A 16,902-nucleotide genomic window follows, 5' to 3' on the forward strand; every position below is an offset into this window, starting at 1 on the left:
TTTTTTTAATGTAAAGAGTTCTCTGCAATGTGTTTTATTTCTTTACATTTCCTTTCACTTCTATATTCAAATTTCGCATAAAACTTTTTTTTTGTTTTTGTTTTTGTTTGTTTTCTGACTACGTACTCTCTTTCTGAATAGCTAGCTATTTTGGACACTCTCAGAATTTCTGATATCCTAACTATGTCCTCTGCAACTACCGCCCTTTGTAACTGTAACTGTCATCAGTCTTATTCTGTCCTCAGTCATTAAGTGTCAGATAGTAACTCACAAACTATTTTTCCTCAACTGTTAGTCTAGTATAGCATAAACTGGATACATATCGTGTATAAGCTCCTGCAGTATTTGTCTTTTTTTCTATGCCTAAAATTGGTTCAATAAAAGCTGTTGTCTATCACAGGGTGACAATGACAGGAGCTCCAAAAGGCTTATCTTCTTGTCTCTACTGGTAAAATAAATAAAAAAACCTCACAGATATTAACATGTAATTGAGGTAATTTAAAACTCTTTGAAAACTTTTTGTAAATTGATCAGGATTTTTAAAATTTTAAATGTTCCTGGTGTTAAAATGATGTGGAATGTGTAATAATGTATTTATTTTTCAGATATTGTAGGTCTGAAGAGATTTTTTGTATACTTCAATTATAAAAACATTTAAAACATACAAACTTGTGCAATTTTTATTTTAATGAAGATGAGAAGTTCATTAACGAAGATAAATATTTCATTAGATGTTAAATAAAACAAAGAGATTTTTTGGCTTCTCTCAGCACAAAATTCCTTTGAAAGATTAATTAATACATGCAAATTATGCAAATTAGACCCATGCAAATATTTTATGAAGACAATTAAGGGAACCATTAATTACTGCTTTTTTTGCTTCAGTGAGATTCATTCATTTAATTTTAATTTCACTTTAACTGTTTTGATGTATAATCTTGCAGCTAAGAACTTTATCTTTCCTAGTGGGTCACTTAAACTTATAAATTTCATCAAGTGAGCAGCAACAGAAATCTGTAAAGATATTCTCTGGGCTGTGTTTAGTATCAAGAGAAAATTTTGACACAATGCACTCCTAGAAACTGCAAAACTGGAAGGGAATGTGAGCTCATTCTTGGACAAGGTTCAACTGCTGGAAAAGCAATTAATTTGCTTTGGCTGTGCTAATATAGGGGAATTAGAAAGTGTGACACAAGACAAATAGAAATAATTAGTTCTCCAAAATGATGTTCTCATTAATATGGTTTGAACAGTAGAAATAAAAAACATTATTGTGGCATGTCTGCATTCTGTCCCTAGCCACAGGAGGTAGAACAATGCTAGATACAGCGTTTTTTCACCTTTGTAGTTTGTATGGTAGCATTATTTATTTTTATCTTTTTATTAAAGAAAAGCAAATTATGAACCTGATTCTTTTATCTAAAACCTATTGAGCTTTCAGAGAGCATTAGAGATCCCTAGACTTCTGAACTGTTTTCTTCCTAACAAAATATGAAAGCTTTTAACAAAAGGTGCAAAATCGATACTTTGATTTCGGTATACTTATTCATTTAAATAATATTTTATAATATGTAATATCCATATATACAATATATATAATGTAACTTAACCTTCTACAGCAAAAAATTGCTTTATCAAAAGAGTTTATGACATCCTCTCCAAATACAAAAGCATAAATTTTCTTTTTACATGAAGTGAATACACATGCATGTGTTGGAAAAAGTATACAGAAGTATATTTTCTGTTGCTCTCATTCTTAACACTTAGAGCAGAACAAATCACCTGCACTTTTCACAGAAAGAGACCTTCAGAAGGCTAAGAACACCTACACTCTATATTCTGTACCTTGTTGCAGAATTAAAAGTAACGTTATGTGGCATGCTCAATACATGAACTCAATCCATCAATAAGTGGTATGCCTTCCAGCCATCTACCACATTCAAACTGAAAGCAAATTCCTGTCAGAGTTTTCTTGTGTACATATGTTTTATCTCAAGTCAGGTAATAAATTGCAATGATTTGACTTATTTCTTCTTACAGTTAGGTAGCAAATATGCAGCACCTGACTGAAATTGAGATTTTTTTCATTAAATTTAAGAAGAAGGAAGAATATGTCTGTGCCTACCTCCTATTTTTTTAATACAGGATTATTGTCAGAAAGAAAATTCTGAAGCACATGTTTCACAGAAGTTAAGTGAAAACATCCAAGAAAATTTCTGGAAGTCACAGTTTAGTAGGCAATTCTGTGTAAGTATATCCCATCTTCAGGGACATTTATTGGAGGCCTTTAACTTGAAATTCACACCCTTGAAACTGTCCTATTTGAATGAAGAGTCATTTACTCTTTAACAATGTGAATAAACTACTACCATGTTCTTAGTTTGGTAAATACGTATGTGCCCATTAAACACATAGTTAAATGACCATAACACTTCCAAAATAGTGGGGAGCACTTTCTCCCCAGTTTTGTTGGCAGTCAGTTTGTTTGCAGACTTTTGTTAAATGTGACTGTCTCCAATGACTTTTTTCTAGTAAAATCTTGCAACTATCCATGTCTTACAAGTCCACAGTCAACCTCCTAGGCTTTTCTAGGTTAGCGTTTGAAATAAGTTTTTGATATTCACTCTTCTCTCTTTGCCAGGATCTTATTTTCCATCACCTGATTGATTAATCTCATTCTGTTTGATCTTCTTGGATTCTACTTCAACTTACTGTTTTAGTTTCTCAGGGCTGAGATCTTTCTCCCATTGTCTCTCTCTCCCTGAGCTTCATATCTCAGCAACCTAATCCACAAACAGAAATTCAGCTACCATATCTATGTTGAAAATTGACATAGGTTCTTTGTACTCCAGATCTATTCTACTTCCTCTTAACCCTCTTCCTGTTTTCCTGATACTCTGTATGAATGCTTAGGTCCTATGACTATCCATGGTTGGGAAAGCAGAGCTGGTAATCCTGCACCCCTTCAGAATCCTCCTCCTATTTGTCAGTATGACTCTTAGTTTCTGTGAATCACTCTTTTCATCTGGTCTGTAAGTTGAAGCGCAAAATCAAGGCATCTTGTTTGCTACTTCTGACTCTTCATTACAACCTGGTGTCTAAAATTCTTCTCATAAAAAGTCTCTGCCATTCACTTCTTGTCCTCTCTAGCTACAAATTCATATTCTGTTTCTCTTTATGTCTTGCCTGCTAGAGCTTACTTCTGTCTACACTGTATAAACAAAATCGTATGGCAAAAATATTTCCTAGACTGCTCCTTTGAATTGTCACTTGTTTTGAAGTTTTTTCACTGGCTCTTCCCTTTTAACAACTGGAAACACAGTAGTTGAAAGGCTTTGCCTTACCCTTCACATTGCACATTACTCTTCATCAAAATCTCACGAAGTGGAGATCCTTGCAGATTTTGTCATTAGTGTTCTGTTTTTTTATTCGCTTCAGTTAGGTAGTTTGATTTTTCCCCCTATTTCTCTCCACAGTTAAGAAGACTCTCATACAATGTTCATCTAACTAACTCATTATGACCCTTCAGGCTTGAAATCTGATTTTGTACAAGAGTCTGACAGCAAGACCTGAGATCCGGAACGGTAACTAAATTAGGACCGTGATCAGGAACACATGTAACTTCCCACATCATTCAAAGAAGAAATTTAACATCACAATTATTAACATAACATCATAGCATTAACATTACCTCACTCAAAATATTTGAGTGAAGCATTACAGGAAATGACATTAGCTATATTTCTTTATTAATTTTTGTTTTACTTGGTCAGGAATGGGGACAGCAATTTCAAGAATACAGTAGGTTGTATAGGATGAGAGTGGATGATCATATCAAAAGAATTAATATTATTGCACCATTATTGATGTTGGAGGTATTTATCTTATGTAAGAAAATAATTGAAAACTGAATATCTGTAAATAACTAAAAATGCCCTTGCTTCTTCTTGTTGTCATAGCATACATGAAGACAGCTTTGTATTTGAGGACTCAATTTTAATTAATGCTATATCTTACTGATTTGACCAAAACTTCAAAAGGAAAGCATGTATTAATGCATGCATGCTTAGTACTTAGCTCCTGACATACTGAAAGCTGATACTGGTTTATCTTCCCTTCTTTGTATTTAGTATAGCAGAGTATTGGACCTGTCTGAAAAGCAGGAAGTTGAAGAAAGAAATTCAGCAGAAGTTTGGGGTTAGGTATCTGGCAGAACCTTGATAAATAACCCATTCCTGATTAATTTACTCTAGCTTCAAATACTTTAAATATCATTATTAACATTATTTAACTAAACTGGTTATGTATACTTAGAAGTAACAGAATCTGGAGTTTATATCAGGTCTTTTTGCTGACAACAGAACACACAAGTCTAGATGAATATGTAAGGGGTAATTATATAGAATTTTTTAAAAATAATTAAATAATGCTAGGCAATATATGTTGTCACTGAACTTCAAAGCTATATCTAACAAAGAAGATCTGAACAGACTTATATCATATATACTATGTCATTACTCTGATATTCAGAGTCCAGCCATTGGTCTGAGAATGTGTAGAACAAGCATGAATTACATATTACTTGAATTCTGTTACTGTGAAGTCATGGAACATAAATTCCACGATCAATATTCAAGCTGGTAAATTCATTCTAGTTTTGCATATGTCCATATAGTGACACAGTAAACATGTGTGAAGGGAATATATGAACATAAAAGGGAAGGCAAAAATATGAAAGGTGGAATGAAAATTTAAGCTCATGCAATATTTAAATTCAGTCCCTGACCTACCACACATTTCTGACATAGCTTCGATCAAGATCCTTAGCCACTCTATAATTGCTTTGTTCTGCATCACAGGAATATTTTCTGTTGTGAAGATTAAATCCATTAAAGATTGGGCAAAGTTGTTCAGATATTACAAAGATAAGATTTCTACTAACTTTCCAGTTATTCCTGACATGGCTAAAAACAATTTATTGGAGACAGACCACAAATCTGCAAACAGCAACAATTATTGAAAAGAAAACGTAATTCTGTTTGCTATAACACGTACCCATGTAGAAACATTATATGATGGCTGCTTTGAAAGTAATGCCTCCTGTTTTATGTAAGTTGCTCAAAAATTAATGCCTCCTTTTCATTTCCGCAACAGCTACTAAGTGCACCATAACACTATTTGATGGAGCAAATTCACAAGACACTATCTTTCAACACAGCCATGCATTTTCACCAGCAATGAACCAGAGCCTGCATGCCGCACTCATAAAAGTCTGCACCAACAGAGATGACCCACTGTTTCACAACTGCTATGATAGTACCATTGGTAGACAAATGTTGCCCATGCAGTCCATCTTTCACTGGTCTGAAAAGACAGAAGTCAGAAGGCACCAGATCTACATTATACAATGGGTGTTTGGTAGAACAATCCAGTCAAGACTGGCAATGTGCTCCACAGCCTTCAAACTGGCAGGGACCTAGTGTTATGGTGTTGCAAGAGAATGGGTGTCTTCTTCTCTGGCCTGACTTAGGAAGTTTGAGCCTCTAGCTCACTCTGCATAGCGATGCAGCAGCCAGAGTTGATGGTTTGTGTAAGTTTCTGGAAATCCAGAAGGATCTCCTCATTCCTATTCCAAAAGACCATGCACATCACTTTACCCGTTGAGTGCTGAGTCTTGAATGTTTTCTTCCATTCACATGTTGCCAATTTGCCATTTTGACTTTTGCTCATAGTGGTGACACAACATCTCATCACTGGTAATGATGTGATCCAGGAATTTGTCTCCTTGAGCCTTGTTTGGTTCAGCAGGTCCTGACAGATTTGCATATAGTCTTCTTTCTTTTCCTGTATGAGCATTTGTGAGACTCACCTGAAATAAACTTTGTTGTATTCCAATGTTGCCACCATTGGCAATTTCCAACATATTGAAGCCAATATTCAGCTCCAAATACAGTCCCCTCCTTGTAATTCACTGATTCGTGCTGATGAGCTGATCAAGATGCATTTCAATTCATGGTGCAACAGCTGCACATGGCTGCCTGTAATGTGGCTTGTCTTTCACACTGCTTTTGCCACTGCTGAAATGCACCACCTACTGCCTCACTGTGTTCACATCCACTGTTTGGCCTTTATCAACCTTCAGAAGGTGTTCAGAAAGCTCAGAATGCCAATGGATGCAATGTTTTCCACATGAAGGAATTCAGTGACACCCCTTTGCTTCATACACACTTACATGTCAGACGCCATTTTGTCAGACTGCCCCTCTGCTGCCATCGGTCGCAAAGCAACAAAATTTAACATATTGGAATAATGGCGGGAAGGTTCTACCTCTATTTGCCATAGCACCATCACCTGCTTCTGACATTGTGAATCAGCTTAATAAAATAGGAGGCATTACTTTTGAACCAGTCCTTGTACAAACTAATCAACAAATAAAAAGATACAGAGAAATTATGCCACGAATATTCATATATTTCCAGTAAAAGTGTTGAAAGAAGAATCCTTTTGAAAACAGCACAATAATAAGTATCTTTTAAATAATAATATGAGGAGTAAACAAATTGCACTGTATATCACTCAAGTCATGAGTATAATATGTTTATAGGTGTTCTAAACAAGCCAAAAGGTCTTGATTCAACATCTGGTATCACCTGAGAATTCTGTGTATCTTCCAGTTGATGCTCCAGGCAGTACTGGATCTTTAATAGGTCTGATTAACCCTGTGTGGATGTCTCAGATGCCCTGAGGAATCTCGAATGGCATTAGTCATCTGATTGAATCATTTTTTAAACTGTCTAGGATTTGATATTAAGATAAGGGTATCTTATCTTCACTCTGAATATCTTTTTTCAGAGTTTCAGACTAGTAAGAATGAAGTGGAAAATTGATGATGACTTTCCTTGGTAGATTAAAAGCCTTCTACCACATGGCTTGCTAAAAATTTTTCTTCTTCTTTCAGTACAGGTGGTGTTTAACAGTGAAAAATGGACATTGAACAGGATAGTCGTTTTAAATCTGATTTAATTTAAATTCAAGATTTGAAATCTAATCCGGACTTGATGTTTCTTTTTACCTACCAAAGACGCAGTACCTTTCAGGAAGAAGAACTGGATCTCCTTGTCTAAAGATCTGTTCTCATGTGTTTTAAGAGAATGAAGTTAACTTACTGACTACTAGTTCATACTAGTAGCTTTCTAAAGCACATTCCTTTTAGTAGAACTGAACATTATTGCTGTTATTTTGACATAGGGATCATTTCATTTTTGCTTTGCATGAAAAGTTACGACAAGGAAAGCACAACTATTAGAAAAACCTCAAACTAGAAGTTTTGAGGTCTGTTGAAGTCTGTTGGTCTTAATGAATTCATAAAAGAACGCACTGCTACTTTTGACAGGAGTAGTTCTTTCATAAGTGGATGATACACAAACAAGAGGTGTTTTTTTTGATCTCTATGGCAGTTTAAAAACCAAATGCCAAGAAACAATCTCTATGACATACATTACAGCAGATATAATGCCACTTTCCTGCACTGGTCTAAAAAGCAGTAAACATGGCTGAGGGAAAAAAAAAAAAAAAAAAAGGAAAGAGAGAAAAAGGGTCAGCCCTCTACGCTGTGTAGAGACAAACGCTGACACACAAAGTTTACACTCAGCAAATCTAGCTCTAAAACAAATGGGTTTAGATTTCCATTGTGAATAATCTAGAAATACACTTTGTTTTCATCTGTTTTATGATAGTCTATAGAAAGACTATTTCACTGAAATGATGTTTAATTTTCTAAATCAGTTTTTCACCTTAGTTTAAAAAAAACTTATTTCAGCTCTTCCTTAAGAAGGGAAAAATGTGATTTCAGCTGAAGAGACTATGTTAGAAATGTATAATGTACTAGTCTGCTCAGTTTTCTGTTTATTTCTGAAAGTGAGAATGAAGGGAACATAAACAGGATAGCAGCTTGCAGTGTCCAACATTCCTAGGTAGCAAGACAACAGGGATGACATCAGAAGCCTATCTGTTAGGTAAGAATTCATCCATCTTATCTTACCTTTAAATAACATGAAATTGGACCAGAGAGGGAGTAAGAAATTAATGAAAATAAAATAGGTCAGTTCTACAATCTAGCTTTTCGGTCACTTTTTGGTCACTGTGTTTTACTTAATATCCTTATTGTTCTGAATTTTTCCACTTCACTCTGTTCTTGCTTTTTAATTAATTTTACACACAGCTTTTCAAAAAGTGCACTAGAGTACCACGTTGGAAAAAAGCCTCTGATTGATTAATCATTTATCTCAGTAGAAAAGCCATGAATATATTTATTTGATTTCTGGCACCTTTGCATATACACATCTATAAAATGAGATGTAAATTGCAAAAGATAGCAATTTCAAAGAAAACGTGAAAAAGTTTATGTGTGTGTTAAATGAGGGGGCTCTACAAGAATGTTTTGCAACATAAATGTAACTTTTTATTAACTCTGTGCACTCTCTTTGCCTTTTTGGCAATAAATAACAGTATTATGTAGCTCAAAGTTTAAAGGTGTAGCTAACAATGACCTATGAACACTATGAAACAGTTGTCTATTTATAGGTTACTGCCTGCAATCAATACCACCTTCTGTTTAAGTTAATCAATGTTGTCTTTAATTGATTAGCTTGGGTTGAAAACCTGCCAAAGCACTGAACTCCTAAACAGAGGGATAGAGAATATGCTTACTACTGTTTGGTTTCCATGCATTGTAAAATCATTTCAGTATTTATTCATGGTCACGGAAATATGAAGCAAAATAAATCTTCATTGAATACTTCCTCAGTGAGTATTCAGATGTAAACTATAAAAGGGAAACAAACAGCTAGAGATGTTGCAAATGTCTAACATACAATCTATGTTTAAAATCTGAACTGTCCTTCATTGTTTGCCAAATAAAAAAGAAAAAAAAAAATCAGGAAAAAATGTCTTTAAGACATTAAGCTGGTAAAGCAAGCAAAGCTTATTCTTCTCTGGGAAAATAAAATGAAATATATCGAGTACAGGGAGAGAGACCAGCACTTTCTGAAACGTACAAAAAATAAAGCAGTTATTTGCAGAGATATTCATTCTGCAAAGGTAATGAAATTCAAGGTGGTGCACACAGATTAATGTTATTTATTATTATGTATATAATTTCATTGAAGTGCATAGCACTGTACAGATGAATAATAAGTGCATGGCCCTGATGTCAATACAAGGAGCTACACTCTGCAGTCAAAATGCTACTAAAGTTTGAGGCACTACTCAGATGTAAAATGAAGCACTGTAAGCGTGCATGACTGCATGAAGGAACAAAGTTTAACAAACAAATATTTTAGGAAAACTGAGCAAAAATAAAATAGAATAGGGAGGGCTAATCAAATAGATTTAGTAAAGCAGCTCCATTACATGTCTCTGAGGGATAGTCAGTGAATTTCTAACAGCTCCCACCCCACTATATCTGAAAATATCTTTTTGTGAGCATAAGACAAAAGAGAAGAGCACTGCAGAAAGCACTCTATCCTTCAGCTTCTAAAATTAAATACTGCACATGCATACATTTTAACTAGTATATCAATTTGTTTGACAAACTCTGGCATGCAGAGAAAGATCAATAAAAAGACAGCAGACATCGCTACCTTGTAGGTCACTGTGACAGTTTTGCTCCATTCTGTTGCCTTTTTCACACTTCTTTGATAGCGCAGCTCACTACTCTTACCTAGAAGTGCTATAAAATTCCTCTCTTGTGAATGCAGTCACAACCAAAGCTATAGAGATACTGAAAGTGGTTGTCTTACTGAACTTCAGAAATCTTAAGAATATAAAGCTGAAGGAAGAAACCTGTCTTAAAAAAGCAGATCTCTCTGTCAGATTGTTGATACATTCTCGCACAATGGTGATATTTCATAAATGTAGACAAACCTTCTCGCTGTTTAATTCTAGGCTGAAAAATACCCCTTTCTCTGAGTTTTCCTTAATAGAATAAATGGAAATTGTAAGACATATTTTTTAAATGTGGCCTAACGAAATAGCAGCCTCAGTGGTCTGAAGACCGAGAATGACTTTCACAGAAAAGTTCTTTACAAAAAAAAGTCCACTGTGTTATTGAACCTTTTTACATTTCTGTAGTCAGTTGTTTGTTTCCATAAACAGCCTAACTAAATAGCAGATGTTTCCTTGGGCAGTTATTCAATATATCTAGGAAAAAAAAAAATCTCTTTGCCTTCCAGACTTCTGACAGCTTTGTTTCCAGCTCCTGACTACTTTTCCCTGCTGAAATGTTCAACCTTTATAGCAGGCCTTCACAACAGGTGGGCTGTGGGTCTCTTGCAACTTGAAAAAACATTTGTTTGGCCCATCAGCAGCTGAGAACCATCATGTACTGTTTGATTTGCTCAGCTGCCAAGATGATGGCAGCAACAAGATGATCAGCAGAAAATGCATATCTAGCTTATCACTGATCCCTCAGAATGCTTGTATCTCCCAGTCAGCCACCTAGCAAACCAGCAGATACATACCTCAAGTTCATACATACATATTGCCTCACCAGTCAAAGTGGAATAGTAAGAAAGATTTGGCATATTCACAAGTAATATCTGGGATAGAGGGTAGGGTTTGCATTTGGTTGAGAGGGAGAAGGAAAATGGGAAAATAATAATTTGAAGGGAACTGAAAAAATGTTGAATTGGGTCAGCAGAGAAGTAGGAATCACTTGGGAAAGTAAAATTCACTTCCATTCTGAAATGACCTGAAAATCCATTTGAAAATCCTGGCTCTCTAATAAACTCAAGCAACTTCCTGCTAGTAGTCCCATGCAATAATAAATGAGTAGCAACAAATCCATAGCACTTACTGAGCGGCAATAAAAATGGAACAACTCATGAACAAGTGTCAATTAAACCAAAATGCAGAATTCACAAGTTGATAGATAGATAGATAGACAGATAGATAGATAGATAGATAGAGCTATTTACATTTCTAAATCGGGTACTTTTCTTTTCTTGGGATTAATTCATTAAAACTATAGAGAACATATGATTGTTGGTTTACATGGAGAGTATGATGGACAAAAAGAAATAGACTTATACAGGCCATCATAGTCAATATCATGGGCAAAATAAATTAAAAAAAGCCTAACAGACATTTTATTTAAATACACTGCAGAGAGAACTGTTCTCCCAAGAAAAGAAAGATACGATGATACTGAAAACTATTTTTTTATGATTAGCTAATTTGAAAGTAGTCTTGTACCAGAATATGTTTCCTATCAGTAATTTTTAAACAATATTAATCTTCTTTAAGTCTAAAAACAAACTCATAAAGTTGAAGATCTAGAGAAATTAGAACAACAAGCCTGGTGCAGGTGGACTTGTAAACGAAGAGAGAAAATAGAACTACAGGGAGTGACTGAGACTGGTTGGACAAATGGACAGATATCAGGCACTGGAAAACACTGTGAAAGGAAGCTAGTAACAAGAAATGGTTGACTGACAGTAGCTGAGACCAAAGCCGGGGGACCACATGATTTGGATTCACTAGACAATAACAGGACCAGTGGTTGAAAACAGAAAGAAAGATGACAGAATGCAGTGCTACAAAGTCATGTTCAGTTTTCTGAAAAGAAGTCTCTCTGAGGGAGAAATCTTGACAAGTGTATATGGGGCATAAAGACAGACATCTGGGAATGTCTGGATCTTGCTTAAGAAGAGTATTAGGTTCAAGAAGTTAAGATATGAAGTTGGAATTACGACTGGAGAACTGGATATAAATAGAAATCTGGACAAGGATATTAGGACTGACACGAACGCAGGCCAGAGCTTGATGGAGACACTGTTAAAAGAACTGTGTGTTCCAAGAATAATGAAAGGAAGGATGAAATGTAATTCAGGGCTATCTTCATTTATCACAGAAAAGTCTGCAAAACCCTCATGTCAAAATGGTCATTCCTTAGAGCAGTGTGGACTGCACATAATCATGTATTACAGCTTACTGGCCACTTTGTTTGGTTTATCACTGTGAAAGTAAAGGTTCAAGTCCTAATATATCCACAAGGTCATTAGATATCTTTTCATAATGAAACTTTTAACTCTCTAGTTTACCTGTAAAGAAGTAAACCCTAAGAAATGATCACCTGTAATACTAGGACATTATTCAAAGCTAAGACAAAACATACAACTGTTAGGAAATTTCAAATTAAGATTTAACATATTAAAGAAATTGAGATAATCTTCCATACCTCTTCTGTAAAGGATGATGTCTAGTGACAAACATATTGTATATAAACCAGGTATTATTTAAAGCATGAGAATACACTCAGTACTGGAGATAAAGAAATATTGGATAGATATCCATTTATTCAACTCCATCCTCGTCCCTTAACTGAATTAGGTACTGTGCAAAATACAGTATCTAATCACATAATTAAAGATTATATCACAATGCATATACAAAGATGACAGAACAAAGATGCAGAAGACAACCTTAATTCTATCACTTCCTAATTTTGGAATGCTTGACTTTACAGTCTTGATAATGGCTTTTTCCAATAAAAGTTTTTGATCTCATAAGAAATATAATCACCTATTTAGACATGCTTTTGTCAAGATTTTTACATCAGACCCATGTACCCAAGGTTTATGGAATGACTGAAAGTTCCTTTTCAGTGTGGAAGTCCTTCAGATATCTATCTTTCAAACACTGCAAGAAAGCATCAAATATTATAATTCATTAAGATTATTACACTGATTTTACTTGTAGAAAAATAGATTAAACAAATCTCAAACCAATGCAGAGAACAATTTAGGTTAGGTTTTCAGACAAATAACTGAAGCTGTGTCTAAGCAATTGTTATTATCATTGAGGGCAGCTGCAGGGCAGCATTTTCCTATTACTTAGGCAGCAAAATGTGCCCTTTAGGTCCCTGGCATATGCAAAATTAAATCATAATTTCTTTCTCTTCATCTGTTGCCTTCATTGATTGTAAGAGTAATTTCAATAGAGGACTATGCAGTCAGTATGTGAGTTGCAGTAGCTCTCTTTGTTACTGGATCTGCTAAACATTTCCATTTCCTGACCTGTCCTTCCTGGGAGGGGGCAAGTACCTCTGTTTGCTGATGAGATGAACAGTTTGAGAAAGGCTGTGAATGGAGGAGAACAGATGGTCCTGGAAACTTTTCTGTGCATGGCAACTGAATGGCTTTTTCACAGGAACAGCAAGTAGTCTGAAGCCATTTAACTTTATACTTAACTGTATTCTTAATATCAGCCTACAGAAGAGTTGCAGAACTAGGATAATGGTGAGAAAAACCAGACTATGTGAAAGGACTTAGTAAAAGCTAATTTTACTAAGGGATGAAGAGAGTAAAGAGAAAGGCTGATAATCTGCTACAAAGTATATCTGCAGAGTATGAGGACTTCATGTATAAAATTTGATTGATGGAGAAAGGGAACTTTGGAAAGGACTAGAGAAGAGTCCATAGAAAGGGAAAAACTGAAATATTGGAATAGACAGGAGAACTTCAGAGAATACACAAAATGCAAAAGATCTCCTGAGATATCTGGGAAAAAAAACGCTGACAATAATAAGCGTGAGAATTCATGGGAACTGAGCAGGGTAAGAAATGGCTGTTAGCAGAGAATGAGGGATCTGGCTTTAGAAAAAGCTGCAGTAAGAGTATGAAGAATTTGGGAAAGAAAGCAGAAAAGCCATTGGATGAAGCACTCCCTAGAAAATAGGAAATAAATGAAGAAGATAAGCAAGACAACAATCTGAGACAGAGAACCTGGTTAAGCTTCCTGTTCTTATCAGAACAGTTTTGGGAAGAAAGCACTAAAATGGAAGAATTTGGAAAAAAATGTGAAAGAGACACCACACTAAAGAAATCATCAGAGCGGAAGACAGTGTAAAGCAGAACTTTTTTAGATGAGTTTAGACAATACGTAAAGAGAGCTGTGATTAAATAGAACAAAGATTACAAATGTATAGGATTTGTGAGGGAAATCATTAGGACATGGAAAAATGAATGTGGAATTTATACAGGGAAAGAAAAAAAATAACGTCGGCAAACAAATACACAATAGGTAAGGGGATGGGGAAGAAAAGAATCAGTGGAAAAAAAAAGGAAAGTAAGAGCAGCAGTAAATGTCATTGTTCTAAGTGCTTAGTAAGAGGTCTGTTAACAAACAGTATATAAAAGTAAACATTATCTTTGTATGGTACCTTTTTGTGTGGGATGAGGGGATCTTGGGAAACCGGATTGGGAGCTAGGCATAGGCATCTAGTGAACCTACAATATGTATGGAGAAGAGGATAATCTGCTTTATTATAAATTTAAACAAAAGCAAGAAAGAAAACATTTAAAACTAGTGTCTAAACCAGTTTGTAATAACTTAGTATCTGCATCTGTTAAAATATCTACGTATATTTGAGACTCACATTTGAGTTACTTATTATGATTACTTCTCAGTATTTTATGGATAGTCCAGCAAGATGTTGGCTATCCAATTTTTAAAAATAAATCAAAACAAAACAAAACCTAGAAAAAAACTATAGTATCTGTTATTGGTTCTTTCCACAGACTGATTTTCAAGCTCCTTTTTCTGAATATCTTTCCCATTTACAAGGCTTTATATGAACTAAAAGTGAATTTGAACACATTGAAAGGTGCTACAGGATGAAAAATAGAACATACCCCATTTGTTGATAAATGCAATTACCTTTTACACTTAAATTAGTCCTACTCCTTGCAAACAAAAGTGACCATTACAATATTAACATTAAACATAGATCCAAAATGAAGAAGAATCCTTTTATTTACAATAGAGTAGATAAGATCTTTGTTTTAAAATACTGTCGTCTTTGCCTAGTACTTTCTTAAATGCTGAAATTATACTTGATATTTCAATTATTTTACTTCCCCACAGAACACTGCAGCTGTATTTTGTTGCTTAGTTATAGAATTGCATAGCATGCTTAATACAATAAATTTTAAAAAATGTATTATGATTATGTATAAAGCTGTTATTACCCCAGATATGCTTTGATACAGGAAGATATAAACACAGATATTTTAGAGGAATATGAAAGGCATAAATACTTCCCTAGTAAGCATATTTTTCCAGAACCTGAAAGCATGAATGAAATATTACATTCTTTATTAGAGAATATACTACATATTCTATAGAATAATTCTTCTCTTGCACATACAGAAGTATAGTAAATATCATTATTAGATAAAATGTACAGAAGTAACTGAAATTTTCAAAAATTGGAAGGACATACTCTTTGTTATCCCTGTGAGAGTTAAAAAAAATTTCACCCACTGGAAGAAAGATTTTGTACAGTTTTGCATCTAAATTCTCCAAAGAGTCCATCTGTAGTGAGCATGCTTTTTCCTAGTGCTGAATGAAGTTCCTTCACTGAAACTCTCTATCCTTGTTTCTGCAAACTATTGTTCTGCTAAATATTGAAATAACAACAGAGAAATTGCTTTCCTTTTCTCTCAATTCTTGTCTTGCTGATACTAAGGAAGAGCTTGATGGGGAGGCAGGAGAAACTGAGAATAAATACTGAAAGACTTGCACCAAACAGAAAAGGCTGTTAACAGGGAATGTTAATAGAGTGCAGACTCTAAAAACCATTGGACAAAGGAGGAAGGCAACTAAAAGGGTCACATACAGGAGAAAGATTTTGCAATAGAAGAAATAATTAGGGTGGCATGAAACTTAGGTCAGAAGAGAACAATGGAAGAATGGGTTCCTAGGGAATGGAAAATTAGTGGAGGGGGGAGAAGAAGTGTTGAGACAGGACAGTGAGAACAGCCACTGACAAAAGCTGAAATTAGAATAAGAAGAAAGAAACAAGGTGGAACTGGGACATGGATGTAAAGGAGTAGCAAGGACACATGCTACAGGGCACACAGAGAAAAGGGAAAGGGAATCCTCTTTCCTGTAGTGGAACTGAATACAAAGAGTCCTAACACTTAGCATTGCTCATCTGTTAGTAACTATTTCAGAAACTCACTCCACAAAAAAATTGATCCACAAAGACAATAAACTTCCGCACTTACAAACTGTGTTGTAAATCTACATGTTACACAATTCCCAGTGGCAGACCTAGATTTTCCAAAATCTGATATGATGATTAAACTGAATATATTGGAGGGGGGAGGGGGGAAATATGGACAGATGAGTCAAGGAGAAGTCATTATTATTGCGAATGTCGTCTCTAAGACCTTGGTTTTATTTGTTGTGGACATGTAAATGTACAAAATGAGGATAAGCAGAAAAACATAAATGCTGTTCCTATGTAGCTTGGGATAAATCCTTTAGAATAAACACTTCCAAAATACTTTGTAATTATGTGTTCTCATCTTCTGAATCAGCTCATAAAGGAAACCAGATTTAATGGGAAAAGTGATTTGAACACAGTGAACACATAAAACAATCTGTCACCTCAGTCTTCCCGTGACTCTGATTCCCAGGTATAAAATGGGAATATTGCAAACTTTGCTTCCTTGCAGGAATGGTCAGAAGATAAATAAATTAGTGTTGGCAAGGAACTCAGTTACTTCAGTGTAATAGAACAGCCTCCAAATAAATTTCTCCAAAGAAAAGTTTGTCTGTGCACCAAAGAAAATAACAAATGTATGGTTTATAGCAAATGAGCACGTTGATTGGATTCTTACTCGAATGACGTATCAAATGGTTCTTTGAGTTAGGCACAGTCTGTGCGAGGAGAAACAGGATTCTCAAACAATGTCACAATCTGTACCTACTTCCCAGTAGGTACAACATTCAAACTGGCATATTTCAACTTCTGAGCTACTATCTTTGTAGGCAGAACATGCAATTTAAATCTAAATGTTTTTGTTTGTCCCACAGAAGAACTTATTGCCTCTT

At 35.0% G+C, this 16,902-nt stretch overlaps 1 protein-coding gene across 5 annotated transcripts in view; it reads right to left on the minus strand.

Moving 5' to 3' along the window:
- The window catches only part of DACH1 (dachshund family transcription factor 1), a 356,177-nt gene that overhangs the window by 15,655 nt on the left and 323,620 nt on the right, over positions 1-16,902 (minus strand). For 2 of the 5 annotated variants that reach the window (XM_042867810.1, XM_042867809.1), the window contains exon 11: positions 14,222-14,288. The exons of the other annotated variants lie outside the window; for them this stretch is intronic. In XM_042867810.1, coding sequence (XP_042723744.1) covers positions 14,266-14,288 — 23 coding nt within the window. In that variant the 3' untranslated portion in view covers positions 14,222-14,265. The remainder of the gene's footprint in view (positions 1-14,221; positions 14,289-16,902) is intronic. 5 annotated transcript variants of the gene reach the window in all.

The sequence above is a fragment of the Lagopus leucura genome, unplaced genomic scaffold (assembly GCF_019238085.1).
Source record: "Lagopus leucura isolate 7727_CA_CO unplaced genomic scaffold, USGS_WTPT01 Super-Scaffold_100001, whole genome shotgun sequence".
Lineage (NCBI taxonomy): Eukaryota > Metazoa > Chordata > Aves > Galliformes > Phasianidae > Lagopus > Lagopus leucura.